Raw genomic sequence first — 15,850 nt, 5'->3', positions numbered from 1 at the left:
TTAGGACTGGCAGGAACTTCTGTGTTATGAGGTCTCCTATCAAAGGAACCCTGTGATATAATCCTTATCATGACCTTGCCAAGTTCCATCCTCAAAGCAATTCAATATTTTGCATGCATGACTGCAGTGGGGAGGCCACTCCAGAACCACATTGTCAAATGCTTGGTAATGATCTTCTGATCAAAATGTCTGATGCCTCCTTTTGATCATTTATTCTGTATCAGCACTGGCCCTTAGCACCTCAGCTCTTCTCTCTTCCCTTCCTGGGAGTGTTTATGTGGAGAAAGCCTCATGCTCACAGTATTTGCTTTGCAAAATGGAGTGAGATAGCCTCTCCTCAAGCTCATCCCAGCCTTCAGTGCAGCCTGGGTTGCACCTCTCCTGCTGCCTTCCAGGACTGCATTTCTCACTTCCTATTTCCACTGTTGAAAAGTCAGTTACTTGGTGATCAAAGCTTGAACTGCCAGGGAGCTTGTAGGAAAGGCTTTGGTCATTTGTGCCTATGACCACCACTTTCTGCTATCTACCTTTCTTTGTGTAATATTTCAAGCCTCCTATCTCCTGAGGTTGCTTCATATTTTCTGTCATCAGCAAATTCACCAATTCTCTAGTAACATTACTGCCAAGCTCATTTACAAGAGCACTTTGCCAGATCTGCAGGGTGATGCTTAACACTCCCCTGGTAACTGCCCTCCAGCCTGACAGCTCTGCTGCTCTTACACCAGGTCTTTAAGGGGGTTATACCTTGTGCAAAATCACCTCTCCCTTTTCTTAAGAACTTTCCATGTGGCACCATGTGAAATGTGCAATCTAAGTCCACCCCATTTTCTTCACTAAGCAAATGGCTTGCAGCTTGCCATACCCAAGAAAGATGAATGGGTTTGATAAACCCATTTCATCTCATGCCATTTACCTCCCTCTCTTTTGCTAGCCTTTCCTTCACCATTTTTTTCTGAATCTGTCCTTATGCTATTAAGCTGAAACCTTCATGCCTCTTCTTGCCCAAATCAGTTCACTTCTTCTGTACAGGTTTGCTGTGCTCCTGTCCCTGGCTGAGGGACCTGTTAAAGACATCGGGCCAGTTCTTCCAGAGCTCTGGCATGTGGATTAGCCCGTTCCTCTGCCTTCAGTGCAGGAAGCAGCCCTGAGATTTGCTTCTATCCTGGCCCAAAACATTTCCATACTCCCATCCTATTATACCTCACATCTGTAGCCACATGATTAACATCCTCAGCAAAAGTTAAAGCAAAGTGTGAGTTCAGGTTTTGCACATACCCAATGCATATTAACCTCTATCCCCCATAATGTCTTCTTCCTCCTGTTTTCTTCAGCCCTATCCAAGGAGGAAAAACTTTTCCCCATTTTTTATTAATGTCCTTTAAAAGACAAAACTCTGACTCCCTTTTGAGACATAGCTTTTATCCCCAATCGTTTCTTTTGCTCTGTAGAATGGTTCCTTGCAGTGACTGTTCTTTCTAAGTAGCATTTCTGAGGTATAAATTCATTCAACTGCAGCATCTGTCTCCAAGCTTTTCCCCTTCCTGGGTTTTATCTCCAGTGAAGTTAACTAGAGTTTTATCCCCTATCCTGGAGTCTCATTGCACTGAAATTTAGACATGTAAATCCCCAGGCTCCTAAGGAAAGCTGACTATATGGATTAGTTCCTGTTACTTATTTAAATATGCCCCCTGGAACTCTGAAGCTGTATCAGTCACGCCTGCCTTCATAAATGGGATATAATATTTTGAACAGGGTACTGTTTATGACTAAAAAACCTGCAGCCTCTCAAGTATCCAAAAAAAAAAAAAATTGACCAGAGTGGATTTTCATTATAGTTCTAGGGTAAAAGTAAGTAGCTCAGTGGTGGAACAGAAGTAGTTGGTCTTTTCGAATTTTCTTTTTTTAACTTTATAAATATAACTTTATAAATATAAAAGTGCCAGTCACCTTTTGTGGTTAACACTAACAAGGTGTTTTGCCTCACTGGGGCCACGAGACTCAGCCAAGGTGTTTTCCTGACCATTGAGGTCTAAATGTCTACATGCTTTTCTTCACCCCATTTCACGTCTGCTTTTTCCTCCACCCCTCCTCTCCCTCCTTCTGACTTTACTCCCAGAAAACAGGACACTGTCCCTAAGTCATACCACTGGCCTGAAGCCAGAAAAGTGTCAGCATACAAGAACTTGACATTTTCAGCTCTGCTGCTGCGGGGCATAAAAGTTTGGCACTCAGTGCCTCCCACAGCCCAGCCCACTGAGCTGGCCAAAGAGTGTAACATCTCCTGATGTCCTGGCAAGTGAATGTGCATCCAGGCTCCTTGGCAGGCTGGACCACCTGGTCTGGAGGGAGCCGGTGCTGCTGCACCTTCACTGTAGCCAGAGCTAGTGGGAGAACAGCAGCCTGGCAGTGCTGATACAGGGAAAGCCACCTCTGGTCCTCAGTGGTGTCCCCCAGGGTGCCGAGGTTGAATTGCTCCCTGCTGAAGAAGGTCCTTGTGGTCTTCCCACGTGAGTATGGCCAGTGGGCTGGAGGGATCGGGCTGGAGATGGGGCTGCAGTGGCCATGCTCAGCCCAGGGCCATCACACCTTGCCCTCCAGACCCTCCAGGCCGCTGGCTGCACTCACCCACCCCACACCATGCCAAGGCAAGCTGGGCTGCACCCTCAGGCACAAGGGTTCCCAGGACAGCCCCTCAGCCACAGGGCTCCTGGGGAGTGGAGCAGAGCTTGGGAACGGTGGGTGCTACTCCCAGCCAGGTGTTTCCAGGGCACTGCCCAGGCTGTGCTGATGCTCCAGCTGGGCTGAGTGCTTCCCCCATCTCTGCCCACCCCAAGGAGCTGGCCTGGCACCCTCTCTCTGCAGGAGAAGGGGTGTGTCTTCTAGCTGGGGCATGAGCCACAGAGTCAGCACTTCGGGGCTGGGTTCCCACCTCTGACGCCGACTTACTGCATGACCTAAGGCAAGTCACTTAGCTGCTCTCCTGCGTTTCCTGACACTGCTAAACGCCAGGGATAATAAGTAACTTTGTGTGAGTGCTACAAAGCTTTGAAATCTTTAGATGAAAAGGTGCTGCATAATTGCAAAGCATTTTTAATAATGCTAATCATTCGCTTCTTTCTGCACTGCCAGTCTCAGGCTGCAGCAGCCTCCAGCAGGCAGCCAGGGAGCATCAGGCTCTGCTCAAATGCAGCATTTTCCTGAGTTTGTTTCCATTTTTACCTCATGCTGGTCCAAACAGGAATATGAGCTCAGCCCAGGACCTGACAGAAAGCTGCAAACTCAGAACAGCGCCTGGGCCTTGCAGGCAGGAGCTTTCTGGAAGGCAGGGGAATTTGGGGGAAGGGATTTAAACAGCTGTGTTGACAACACAGACAATAGGGATCTGATTCAGGCTGAGGGGGGCTACGTGAAAGGCAGCACGACACTGAAATTAAAGCAACAGTCAGGAGCAATGAGAGGGAAGAAAGGAGGATTACTTGGGTTGAAATGCTCCTGGTTTGGAAGCAGCCACAACCACGTGTCCCAGGAGATGCCTGGCTGGCACCAGCCTCCTCTGCATCCCAGAGAGCCTTTATCCTTTTAAATGCACTCTGCCAGGGATGCAGGGGCTTCTGGGGCAGAGTGCTTAAATGTGAACTTTAATCCAGAGGATTACAAAGGCAGTGCTTTTGTGAAGCACTGCAGATAGATGAGGTTATCTTTAGTTAGGCCTGCAGAGCTCATGTTTAACCACAATATTATTTTTATTTGACTCACTAAATAACAGTAGCTAGTGATGCCTGCAGCTCACTGCAATCCAATACCTCCTCTTCCAAACAGAGAAGATGGTGCACTGCTGGAAACTCCTGTGATTTTATCACAATTTATATGCTTTGGGGATTATATCCTAAAATCCCAGCTCCTTGAAACAAGGGAATTTTAGCTTTCATTTATAAACAAAGTATGCCCCTAGCCCTCAAGGTTTTGTGGATGAAAGATTTGAAACCATGAAACTAGTGCAACCTAAAAGCTAAAAAAAAAAAAAAAAACCTGTGAGGTGAATTAAGAGATCCTAAAGTTTGTGGGCTAATTAAAAAAAAATTTAAGAAAAGAAATAGTCAGCAAACAACTTTGTCTTGGGAAGCGGGGCAGGGCTTGGGCTGACTCCTGGTTTTTTGGGACTTGGGGTTGCCAATATGCCTTTGAACTTTGCAGCCATTCATAAATCCTTACATAACAACAGCAACCACAATGCACTGGAGCTCTAGAAATGCTGACATGAGGAAAGTGGTGGGAAAAGATTATTTTAGAAACGTATGACAACTCACCTTGAAGCATTACCTGAAGCCTCAACCACCCATATCCCCTTCTGTATATGGGAGTTCTGGAGTTTTTGCTCTGGGAACTCCTTTTGCTCTGTAGAAAACCTTTTGTAGGTAAAGAAAAATTCAAAGGCTCCACAAGATCACAGAATTGTACTGAAAGAGCTTGAATATATGACTGGGTCCCTTCCATTTCAGGAAAGTGATTCTTTGTTTCAGTGGGTGGTCTTGGCTGAAAGCCTCCAGGACCAAATAACAGCAAATATGAGCTTCAAAACCCTCAGAAGCATCACTCTGCTTTATCCTGTCTGCACCTTCAGGCTCATTCACAGGCAATCAAGACACCACAGTGGCTCTAGTTCGGGTACCAGCTGACCCACCCCAACTCCCTGCTCCTGCTGAGCCAGCATCCACTCTCTCAGACCACCTGCACGGTGCTTTCAGCAAACAGAATTTACTTCCCACTCTGCCTGCCTGACAAGAAGTGATTAATGAAAGTGAGCTCATGCCATTCCTTGCTATGGTGTGAACATGCCCCAAGTGCAGAGAGATGGAGCAGCTCCTGGAAGGAACATATCCAAACAATATTTCTGAGGGGTTTCTTCCAGGTTTTTTCTTCCTTTCACCAGGCTGGCAGAGCCCTGTGCTCCCTCACACTGCTCATATCTGCTGCTGTTTAAACAAGTATTTAACTTACCTTAGTGCTCAAGTAGTTTTCAATTCAACCAGACTCTCACTGCTTGTTTTAAGATCAGACCCCACAGAAGGGATTTGGGAAGAGATGTGCTGGTGGCTGAACTACAGCAGCAGCTTGTGAATCACCACCTGCCTCTGCAGGAAGAGAAAAGCAGAGGAGCATGTAACTCACAACTTGTGAACATGCAATCACAGGGACATCAGCCTGCTGATATCTTGGCAGACTAATATCTAGCATATCCTGCCTGCCTGTGTTAATCTTTCTCAACTGGAATTAGGCACTGGAATAGCTCAGCTGGAGTGGTGCTGATCCCCATTAGCATCAGGACACACCTGGGCTGCTCTTGCTGCTGGTCTCAGTGTTCTTTCTTCTCACTCTGCTATTGAGCACACCTGTTTGAGGTCTCCCTTCTTTCCAGAGACCCTGTGGATTGTCCACGGGCACCGTGGGGAACACTAACACCAGTCCCTGTGAATGTCTTAGTGGGGCCATGTCTTGGCAAGCTTGTCACCACAGCTTCCACCTACAGACAGTGTTGTGGGAGGTGACAGTGAGCAGGGTAGATAAGCAGGTCAGAAACTCAGCTTGGGCACACCAAAACAACTTTACTTGTGATTGTAATGGAGAAGCACGTCCCATTGCCAGCTGCTCAGTGCTAAAGTCCATGCAAGGCAGCACAAGCCTTGCTCATGCACACACATGCACACCCACCCTCCAATGTGCCCATGCCTTGGGAGCCAGAACCTCTACAATGCACTAAAAGTTCTGCTGTGAAACTGGTTTTTACATCTCAGCACTGACACAAACAGGCAACATTTTCCTAGTTCTCCACCACAGGTGTGCAAAACAGTGTGGCTACACCCTGTGAGCTCAAGGTGAAAATGTGCTGCCAAGAACACATTGCTATCTGCCAAAGATAAACCAGCTGCAATGCAAAAGCAGCCCAGCCAGAGAAGAAACCCACAAACAAAACAGGCTTCCTGTGTTCTCTAAGGACACCAAGGCAGTGTTTAAGGAAGGTGGAACTAATATGCGTGTCCTCAAACAAGGCTCAGGAAGAAGGGGAGGACAGCTTTTAAACAAGAGCCTTTGTTTCTAAGGCACAGGGAAGAAATTAGGCTGAGAAAGCTGCCTCCTGACCCAGGGCTGTGCTGCTGATACTTTACTGTGTTACCTTGAGGAACAGTGTCCAAGACTCTGTGTGGCAATTATTTAAACATTTAATAGGCTGAATTCAGCATGCCCTATGCAGCTTTCTAGTTCACAAAAAGCTTTTGGACGTGCCCACTCATTCAGATGGTCCAGTTAATTAAAAATTGATGTATGCTCCTATTTCAGTTTAAAGGAAGCTAGTTCAGGTAGCTAGCTGAGTGCAGCTCCTACAGGCAGCCCTTTAACCAGAACAGGCCTGATGTGAACTGAGTGAGCTGCTGGCTTTGGGTATCTGATTAGAAATCTCACCCTGCAGAAGGCTGATGCAATTGTGTGCACATCAGCCCTAAGAAAACCATCTTCACAGTGTGGGAGATGGATCCTGGTGGCCCCTCTGCTCCCCTGCCTGCTCCCACGCCCCCATGGCACCAACCAGGGCCCTCCTGACACTGGCAGCAAAAGGGGACAGGTAGGAAGGAAAGAATGGAAACTACTTCTGCTTCTTTCACTTCTGCATCTGGGGAGTGAAGTTCCCATGGTGCCATGAGTAGGTCAGGTTAGAACAAGACTGTTTCAAAAAGATAGGAGCCAGATTGCCAGTGCTGTAATGCACCATAATCTGCTGAAGGCAAGGAAAGGGGAAATGGGGCATGGCAGGAGAGCTGGGAAGGACTGCTGACCACCAGGTCAGTAAGACCAGCTCAGGCCGTGCAATGACAACCACAGAATCACAGAGCATTCTGAGTTGGAAGGGATCCACAAGGATCATCGTGTCCAACTCCTGGACAATCCAAAAATTCACACCATGTGCTATTTGTCTAAATGCTTCTTGAACTTTGTCAGGTTTGGTGCTGAGACCAATTCCCTGACCCAGTTTCAGATCCCAACCACCCTCTGGGTGAAGAACCTTTTCCTAATATCCAACCTAAACTTCCCCAGACACAACTTCAGGGCATTGAATACTGATCTTCATTGGTATTTTGTGTTCCACTGCTGCATTGCCTAGTTCCACTAAGATGTTTTAGGGAGAATCCCTGTCTCTTGCTGAGCCCCCCTCTTGTTCCCAGCCAGGGGAACTTCCCCTCCACAAATACATACCACATGCTCCCATGGCCTCGTGCTGCAGCATTGCATCAGTGAGCGAAGCACGTGAGGAGAGCTCGACCTATTGACACAGATCCGTGGAGGCCGCTGCAGTTGGACGTGGGAACATAACCAAGGCAAACCTGTTCTCTGGGCTGCCCTTGCTGCCACCTGCACAAACACAGCACAGTCCCAGGGCACTGAAAAAGCAGGAAGGGGAGGCTGCTCCACACAGGGCCTGCCAGCCCAGCTGATGTGCCAGGGCAGTGACCCCCAGGCAAGCCCCACGTCAGCCTGGCCCAAAGCAGGCAGCACCATCCCCAGCTCCCTACATGTCCCTGCCCTCCCTCCTGGTCAGCTTCCCACACAGGGCTCCTGTTTTGGGACAGCCTTGACCTGCACTGCGGGCAGGCTGAACAGCCCTGCTGTTTCACAGCCTGGCTGTCCAAGTGAGGTCAGTCACAGCCTTGTGTCAAAAGGCCAAGGTGATGTCTTGTTCACCTGTGAATTTTCCAGACCTGAGTTCCCTTTTCCACCAAGAATATTAAGCGTGACAAAACCTGGACTTGAAACATTGTGTTTGAACAACAGAGTTTGGATTTCCTTTTCTTTAGTATGAATATGTAATTTCATTTGCCTGATTTCTAGAGCGAGAGATTCACAGCTCCAATGAGATAGTATCACATGAACAAAGGTTTCAGTACATCCAGGACAGAAGAACTGAAACCATTTGTGCTTAAAATACATGACATGTGTGCCTCACCTGCAAAACAGTTACTTAAAAGACACTGATTTAATGAGCTGCAGAGTCAGAAAACTGACTGCCAGCCTTTCTGCCCATTTCCCCACCCATTCAGTGGGGCAGACAGGACCCATTTCCCTCCCCTCCAAGAGAGGGGGATGAGAGGTGTAGCTCATGCTTTGATAGTGCCCCATGCCATGCCTTGCACATGGACCAGACATTGTTGTCTCAGTTTTCCTCCCTGTGTTTTCCACTGAATGAATTAATCAGATCTAGTGATAAAGTCTCCCCTCAGCTTTTGTCCTCTTTGCATTCTTTAAATATTTAGTACCAGAATGTCTTTAGGTCACCCTGGCTGAGGCTGAGTATTTCCTCCCAGGAGCTCTGGTTGGTGGCAGTGGTGGTGAGCCAGAAAAAGGCCAGAGTGGGAAAGGTCCTTGTATAGCTGGGGTGGCACTGGGGAGGACACTGCTGAAAAGAAGAAAAATCAGGAAAGGCAGAGGGAGAGCACAAGGGAAACAAAAGAATTGGGTAAACTTAAGGGATGTAGGTTGAGATGGCACAGAGAAAGTTCCTGGCTGGGCAATATTTTATGATTTCAGAAGGCTGAGAAGACAACCTGGATGGAGACAGCAAAAAGCCAGTGGGAACAGACAGGTTGCCCAGTTCATTTGGAAATAAAAAGGGAAGTAAGGATATATCTAGAGGGACAGGAGTGGGTAATAACAGTTAATGGTAATTACAGAGTGAACTGCTGAGATGTGCTCACTTCAACTTCAGCACCAGCTGATGGCAATCACTCACAATCTGTACAGTGGGAGCTCCCTGGCAAAAACCACGAACCACAACCTGTAAAAATTATATTTAAAAGCAAACCTTTTACGCCCCTGCTTCATTCTTACTCCTTAAACTATCTTTTATTAATTTTGATTTTTAATAGATCCCCTGAGAAGTTAGAAGCATGTTGTTTCTGGGACAATTGCCCACCAATGTATATGCTTTATAATTCTCTTTATTAAAATCTTTCTTCTTAAGAAACACAAATTGAAACACTTTGCAATCAGTTACACAGATCAGTTAATATTGGTGACAGGTCCTACATAATTAAACAAGTACTAACAAATTTCAACTGTTTACAAACCAAAACTTAAATTAACAAGATTATATAAGCTCAATAAATAGTACATCTGGTCCAGTTCAAGTATAATTCAACAAATCACAGCCTTAATCCTTAGAGAACAGAAAAAAAACCCTGAATATAACCAGCCTAACACTAATTTAGTGTTAAAGCCAGTGTGAAACTTTGTCTGATCTAACGGGGCAAATGTTTAATTATTTTATTTTTTTCTTCAAAGGAAGTAGGTTGCAGATTGACATTAAAGACTATTTGAGATCAATGCAGATTTCACAGAGATGAAAAACATAGTCCCTATTATAAAAGTGCAATCTTTGGTTGAGATGTATCGAAATGGTTTTGATATATTAAGGAAGCTCCTTTTTAAATATCAACATTTGTTTGGCTAGACCTGAGCCTGCTTTGTGCTATATACATATACATATATATATATATATATAAATAAAGAGCGTGGATTATAGTGATGACAAATTATGCCAACTAAAAAAAGTCAAGAGTTTAATATAATAAACCAAAAGAAACAACACATTTTTACACAAGCTGAGGAAGGTAAGGGGCTGCCTACAGCAGAATTCTTTCTCAGCAGAATAGGTAGTAGAGACAAGTTGAGAAGTGCCTGTTAGCATTGCATGATGGCCTGTTGGAGAGGGAAGGAGATTAGCTCTGAGTTCTCAAAGTGCATCGGCCTGCAAACTAATCATGGGCATCATTAGGGGCTAATTGAGACTTGGGATTGCTTTCAGCTGTTGAGGTTTTGGGGAGAAAGGACCTTCTCAGAAGGGGAAGTGCCCATTTGGCTGTTTCCAGGATTTTGCAGATTGCTGTTTTGTCAGGACAGAGCCCAAAGGGTTGGGGTGTCCAAACCAGCCCTACAAATATCTGGCTCTGATCACGGCTGTGGGGCTGGGCTCTGCACCTGCACTGCTCACCTGAGTCATCTCCCTCCAGAAGAGCAAACTGCACAGGGCAGAGATGCCATCTAGAGCCACCTCCTTCCTCAGTGGCAAGCAAGGGCCTGTAGCTGTGACCCAAACACGGTGTCTGGAGCCAGGACATTTCCTGCTGAGCCTCGGTCAAGACTCCACCTCTGGAGACTGAAACTTCAATGGCTGGGGACCAAAGGATACCAAGAACCACTGTATCAAGGAGGGATTTTGTATTCCTAACGCAATTGTCTAGGGAAAAAAAAGGAGGTTAATTGCAAGCTGTGAAAAATGGGAGTGAACCTGGTTCAGAACCAGAGGAGGGGGAAAGTAGTTTGAATCATCTCCCATAAATCCAAAAATAAGCCCCTGGGTAAACACTCATTTTAATTATTCTTCTGCTGCCAGTCAAAATCTCATGGTTACCTGCTGCTTTCCCTGCCTGCCTGTATCCACCTGTTGTCTGTTTTCAGAAAGTGTGATTTAAAGCTCTTTGGCCTGGGAAAGTCTTTGTTGTGGATTTGTGCCTTGCCTATAATAAAGGCAGTGGACCTGTAGCTTCTGCTGCACTACAAATAAAGAATAATAACAGTGATACTTTTCTCATTTGAGGTTACCTGGGGATAAAGCTGCTGGAGGCATATGACTTTGATATACAGTCAGCTATGTCTCACATCCAATTAAGCTTAACCACATGGTCTAACAAGCTCCCATTAGGCTGGTGAGAGCCCCAGTTTGATAGCAGGGTTAGCTTCAAAGATTTGATGCTTGATTTCCTTCCCTTGTGTTCAGTTTGTGCTGAAGGGCACCAAGGGAACTTCATATTCAGATGATACATGACCAGCTAGAGAGCTGCACTTTAGAAGACAATTGCACAATCTTTACTGCCATTTTCATCATCTTACAGCCTGCAATACAAGCTCTTGTCCTAATGGCCCTGCGCTCAAGTTTCACTGCAATGTGAAAAACAAACAGTCAAAGGAAAACCCAACCCTTGAAGGAAAAATACCTGGTTTGCAATATTGGTGGGTTTTTTTCTTCTCCACAGGGGGAAAAAAAAAAACAAACTCTCATACAAAAAAAAAAAAAAAAAAAAAGAAACAACAACAAACCAAAAAAAACCCAAACAAAAAAACCCACCAAAAACCAAAAAAAGCCCCCACCTAAACAACAATAAAAACCACCCCAAGACTAAAACTAAACTATCTGTTTTAAATGACAGATGGACACAAGTCTTAACATACTTCAAGCCTGGACAAAGGAGGATTTAGGCTGTAATGTTTTTCATTTCCCCTTGTTGTTTGGTAGGCTCTGAATCTGGGATGCAAAGAATCCCTCAACTTGCAAGAAGCAGGAATTCCAACTATGAAATCTGAACCTACCTCTGGTAAAAATGAGTGGAAAGCACAGGCCATGGAATGGAACAGGGCTTCAGGCAACAACACCAGGCACTTCTGAGAGACACTGCCTGGCTACAGGGTACTTCAGAGAACGAGCACAGCTGCTGGCACAAGACATAATGGAACAAATACTTTGGTGGAAGCAGTTTTGGCAATTTAGCCACTTTGCAATATCATGCAACATCCCTGTCACTCTTAGGGAAAGCTAGAACCTTCTGGGAAACTGTTTCCTCTGCACAACATCTAAAGAGGACATCCAGTACCAGCAATTTTTACAGAACATACTGTGATGAATATTAGAGTCAGGCAAAGAATGGAAATGCCTGCAAATCCCCATCTGCCTAGATTGCACAGGGCATTTTATAAACTCTGGGATCAATCCTGGCAATAGTTGGCATGCGTATTCACTTTAGTACACAAAGCCCTATTGAAATGAACCAGAAACTTGTACAGTGCATTTCAAAGGGACTTTGCAAAATACTAAGCAACAACTGTGCAGAAACAATAGGTCATAATAATGCCAGAGCTGCTGGTGCATCCTGTGTTCTCAGTGCAGTGCTCCGTGAGCCATCAGTTGTTGTATTCACCTTAAAAAATTCAGGGAAATAAAATACAAAAACAATATTAGAATCTGGCATCTTTCCATAAAAACCAGGAAGATTCAACGTTGCCAAGCTGAGGAAAAGCAAGCTTTAAAGAAAACAAAAAGACCCCAAAAGCAAGGATCTTGAATAAAATGTCTAAAAGAGACATGGTCCAAACATGTGGCACTTTAAAAAGCCTCTCATGAGAGTTTCAAGTCTGTAAGACTCAAAGTTGGCACCCTTTAGAATTATCAAAAAGAAGAGTTTCAAACACAACGGTCCCTGGAGAACACCCTGACCACACCATGGAAAATGCTGAAACCAGAGCAGGCTGGCTGTCAGCACGTGCATTTGAACTGCTCTTGCTGTGCTGGCTTCAGGCTCTGAGGTCCCTGGGACAGACTGTGGCTCCCCCAGAATTCACACAACACTGCCAGTGTGCAGTCAGTGCTTGACAACACAAACATTTGTCATTTCACCAAGCTCTAAGACATGGAGGTGGGTGCTGATGGGGTTTACATTATGCCATCTACTCACTAGTTTTAGCAAAATCTACTTCTTTTATGCAAATCCTACTTCTCACTGGGGCAAATGGCTGAAGATATTTTAAGCAACATTAAAGCCTATAAATAGTCACATCTCCTTTCCTTCCAGCGTCCACTGGAGGATGCTGAGTGCTTCTAAGTACTCCACCTGATCTGACATGTTACATCAGAACTAAAACTTTAAGAATCCCTGAGAATTCTGATTTAATCTAGGAAACCACTCCCAGCACGCAGAGTGTGAGAAAGAATTGCTCCACTTCTAACAGATATGCCAGCATTGCTTCACCGTGGGAAACAGTTTCAGGCATTTTGGTTTTTAATGGCACTCTGGGCATAGATGCATGGAACATGCTCTTTATTTCCCCTCCTCTGTACAGTGCAAATTGACAGTTATATCATAGAAATTAAAAAAAAAAAAAAAAAATCAGCATTCACTCATTACAGCTCTTCCAGTTCATCTGCATCATAGTTTTTTCTTTGCAAAGTGAGGAACGATGCCAGTGTCATCCTGAGACAGAGGACTGCCTTCTTCCTTCATTTTCAGGCTCTCTTCTGCAAGCTGGGATAGATACTTCTGCAATCACATAAAAAAAACAAAGCATTGTTACCAAAACTGAAAATATTCAACACAGGATTCTTTATGCCTCTTCAGAACTCTAACTCTTCCAGTATCTCAAAAGAAAAGAAAGCACACAGAAGCCCCATTTTGGTGAAAACTCAAGCTAGAAGATATGGCTGTGTCAGGTAAACTAGCTGAATACATGCAGAGCCTCAGAAGTTCAGAGTTTTTACTGTGTGCCACGGGGGGAACTGGTGACAGAACCAGGAGGACTCTACTCCCCATTAGTCTGTGTGATCAGACCTCACCTCTTCTCTACTCCCCTGTGCTACAGGGCAGGAACTAACTCCACAGAGTCAACTGAATTCTGGTGTATCAGAACATAAATGTGATTTCAGAGTCTTGATTTAAAGTTTGTCTATTATATTTTCAGCATGTCCAGCTCAGAGATAAACCTTTTGTATGAGAACATTTTGTTTTAAGGGAATAATCACACTCAGTAATAATCAACACAATTTAGCAATTTGGCTAGAGTATTTACCTTTATTGTGTTTCTCTAAGATAAAGCCTTTCACTGCTTTGGGTACTCACTGAGATTTAAAAGAACAGACATGGCCAGTGAGGCTTTCAGCCTTTTGGCAGTGCTCTTAGTTGGCAGAGCTGCACACAAAATGGATGATGAATGGGTATGGGTCTCAAAATAGTGCTCAAACTATTTATTCAAGGTCAGCAGACATAGAAATGGATGGAAAGAAGCTTTTTCAGCAGCAGCTAGTGCAGAGACACCTGGGAAATTCCAACATAATAAGGTAGAGGTATTCTTCTTAATGATTTACACACATCACCTCCATCATACTCAAGAATAACTGATCTACACATTACTAGGATCATAAAACTCCTTTTCTAGCTATTTACTCATTCTGATTTATTTTGAAAAGATCCTTTCACATCACTGCAAAATTTTCTCTAATTGCAGGATTTCCCCAGAGTACAGTTTACTCTTTGGCATCCATGGAGAAGAGAATAAATGAGAAATGGCTGTAAAAATCCTAAGGGCTGTGTTAGAATTGCCACATTCTCTCAGATAAATACAAGTTTTGAATATAAGAGGCTCATCTGAAAGTTACTCAGCAATGGTAATGAATGGACATACCCATGGACTGCACCCTTATTACTCTGACTAGAGAGATTGGGCTGTGGAAATTACACAACTCTCAGTCTTGATCTCTGAGTGCAAAATTCCACGTGGCAAAAAGCCAGAGTAAATGTTACAGTAGTATACAGAGATATAGGGACCATAAAGGCAGGGAGACGTGTTCTGTACAGCGTGAACCGTAATAAATCACTAACACTTGTCCCTGCATCAGATAACCCAAGCTTTTGGGGCTTTTCATGAGCACCGACCAAAATAAGACTGGATTTTATCCACTACCTTTAGCTGATTTTGCCTGTCATGAGTACCACAAACACCAGATTTGAACTTTGAGATTCAGATTAACATATAGCAAAATGGAAGTCAAGCAAAAAATGTATGTTTTTTTCATTTAAATACAAGTTTTGACAAATACTTGGCATAAAGCCAATAGAAAACAGGATGAAATATTGCACTGAGTTGCCAAGGTAGCTTCCACCAGATGAATGGTAGCTGAAGGAAGTGGAGGAAAGGATGGCAAAAATATGGATTTTTTCGACATGGGAATTGCAGTGTATCCGTAAATACAAATATCACCTGGGAAAATAATTTATTATGATGAAGAGAATTAAAAATTACAAAAAGTCTGCAAGACTGGCAAAGAAACAGCTGATTTTTTTAATCAGTGATTGGTATTATTTGAGGGACATCATAGTTAGATAAAGTTGACTACTTCAAGACAAAACTATCACCATATAAACAAGGCTTTTGGAAGAAAATTGGCAAACAAGCTGTTCAGTGTTGCATTCAAATCCAAACACTGAGCATATATTTTGGATGTGGCTCAAGGAGATCACATGAGAGACAACAAGTAGCAAATCAGCTATAAAAGACTCAAAGCTGTGACACAATTTGGGACACTGTTGTTGTCACTGGATGATGGCATTTGGCATTCAGGAAGGAGAACAGGAACACTGCAGTAGCACTCCCATAGCTGCACTACAGAGACCCTAGTTCCTACATTGGTGGATACGCTCGTTAACTTGCATCATCACAGGAGAAGCCTCATATTCCTTGCAGAATGCATAAAAGATCATTATGGAGACTAAAAGGGTTCTAGCAGCAGAGAACAGTGATTTTAAATTTGCTAAGTTTCCATTTGAGCAGGCAAAAGTTGGACGAGACATTTACTTCCTGTATGTAGCAAGATAAGAGATATGGCTCAACAGAACAGCCTGTTTTTATTAGTGCATTTGGCAGATTTAATTTTAACAGCTTTTATAGTCTTTGTTCTTTTATCTCAAGTCAGTGTTAGCTATCTACCACAGTACTCATGGGAAATGTCTTAATGGGGAGAAAAAGAGGTTATTTTCACACTAAGTCAGTTTTAGTTGGGCCTGTTTCTTATGACTTTAACAAAATAAGTTAGAAAATTAAAAAATAAAAATCCCTCTTCTTTGCATGGAACCAGTTTCCAGGGGCAGGGGCAGGAGCTGCAATCTTTCTTTAGAATGAGTTTCTTAGGGACAGACTTGCATGGAATACACAGCCTGCACTGAGTGGTGCCACCTCTGGTGAATCCCTCTGAGTTTTTTTG

The 15,850-nt window shown here is 44.2% G+C and overlaps 1 protein-coding gene across 2 annotated transcripts in view; it reads right to left on the bottom strand.

Moving 5' to 3' along the window:
• Positions 1–8,929: 8,929 nt before the first annotated feature.
• RBM20 (RNA binding motif protein 20) overlaps positions 8,930–15,850 on the bottom strand; it is a 101,930-nt gene continuing 95,009 nt past the window's right edge. For both annotated transcript variants that reach the window (XM_071446220.1, XM_071446221.1), the window contains one exon: positions 8,930–13,136. In XM_071446220.1, coding sequence (XP_071302321.1) covers positions 13,026–13,136 — 111 coding nt within the window. In that variant the 3' untranslated portion in view covers positions 8,930–13,025. The remainder of the gene's footprint in view (positions 13,137–15,850) is intronic.

The sequence above is a fragment of the Agelaius tricolor genome, unplaced genomic scaffold (assembly GCF_023055355.1).
Source record: "Agelaius tricolor isolate 1412-34295 unplaced genomic scaffold, bAgeTri1.0.p SCAF_22, whole genome shotgun sequence".
In the NCBI taxonomy this organism is placed as follows: Eukaryota; Metazoa; Chordata; class Aves; order Passeriformes; family Icteridae; genus Agelaius; species Agelaius tricolor.
The sequence above is the reverse complement of the archived record's forward strand: the minus strand, read 5'-3'. Positions and strand labels throughout refer to the sequence as shown.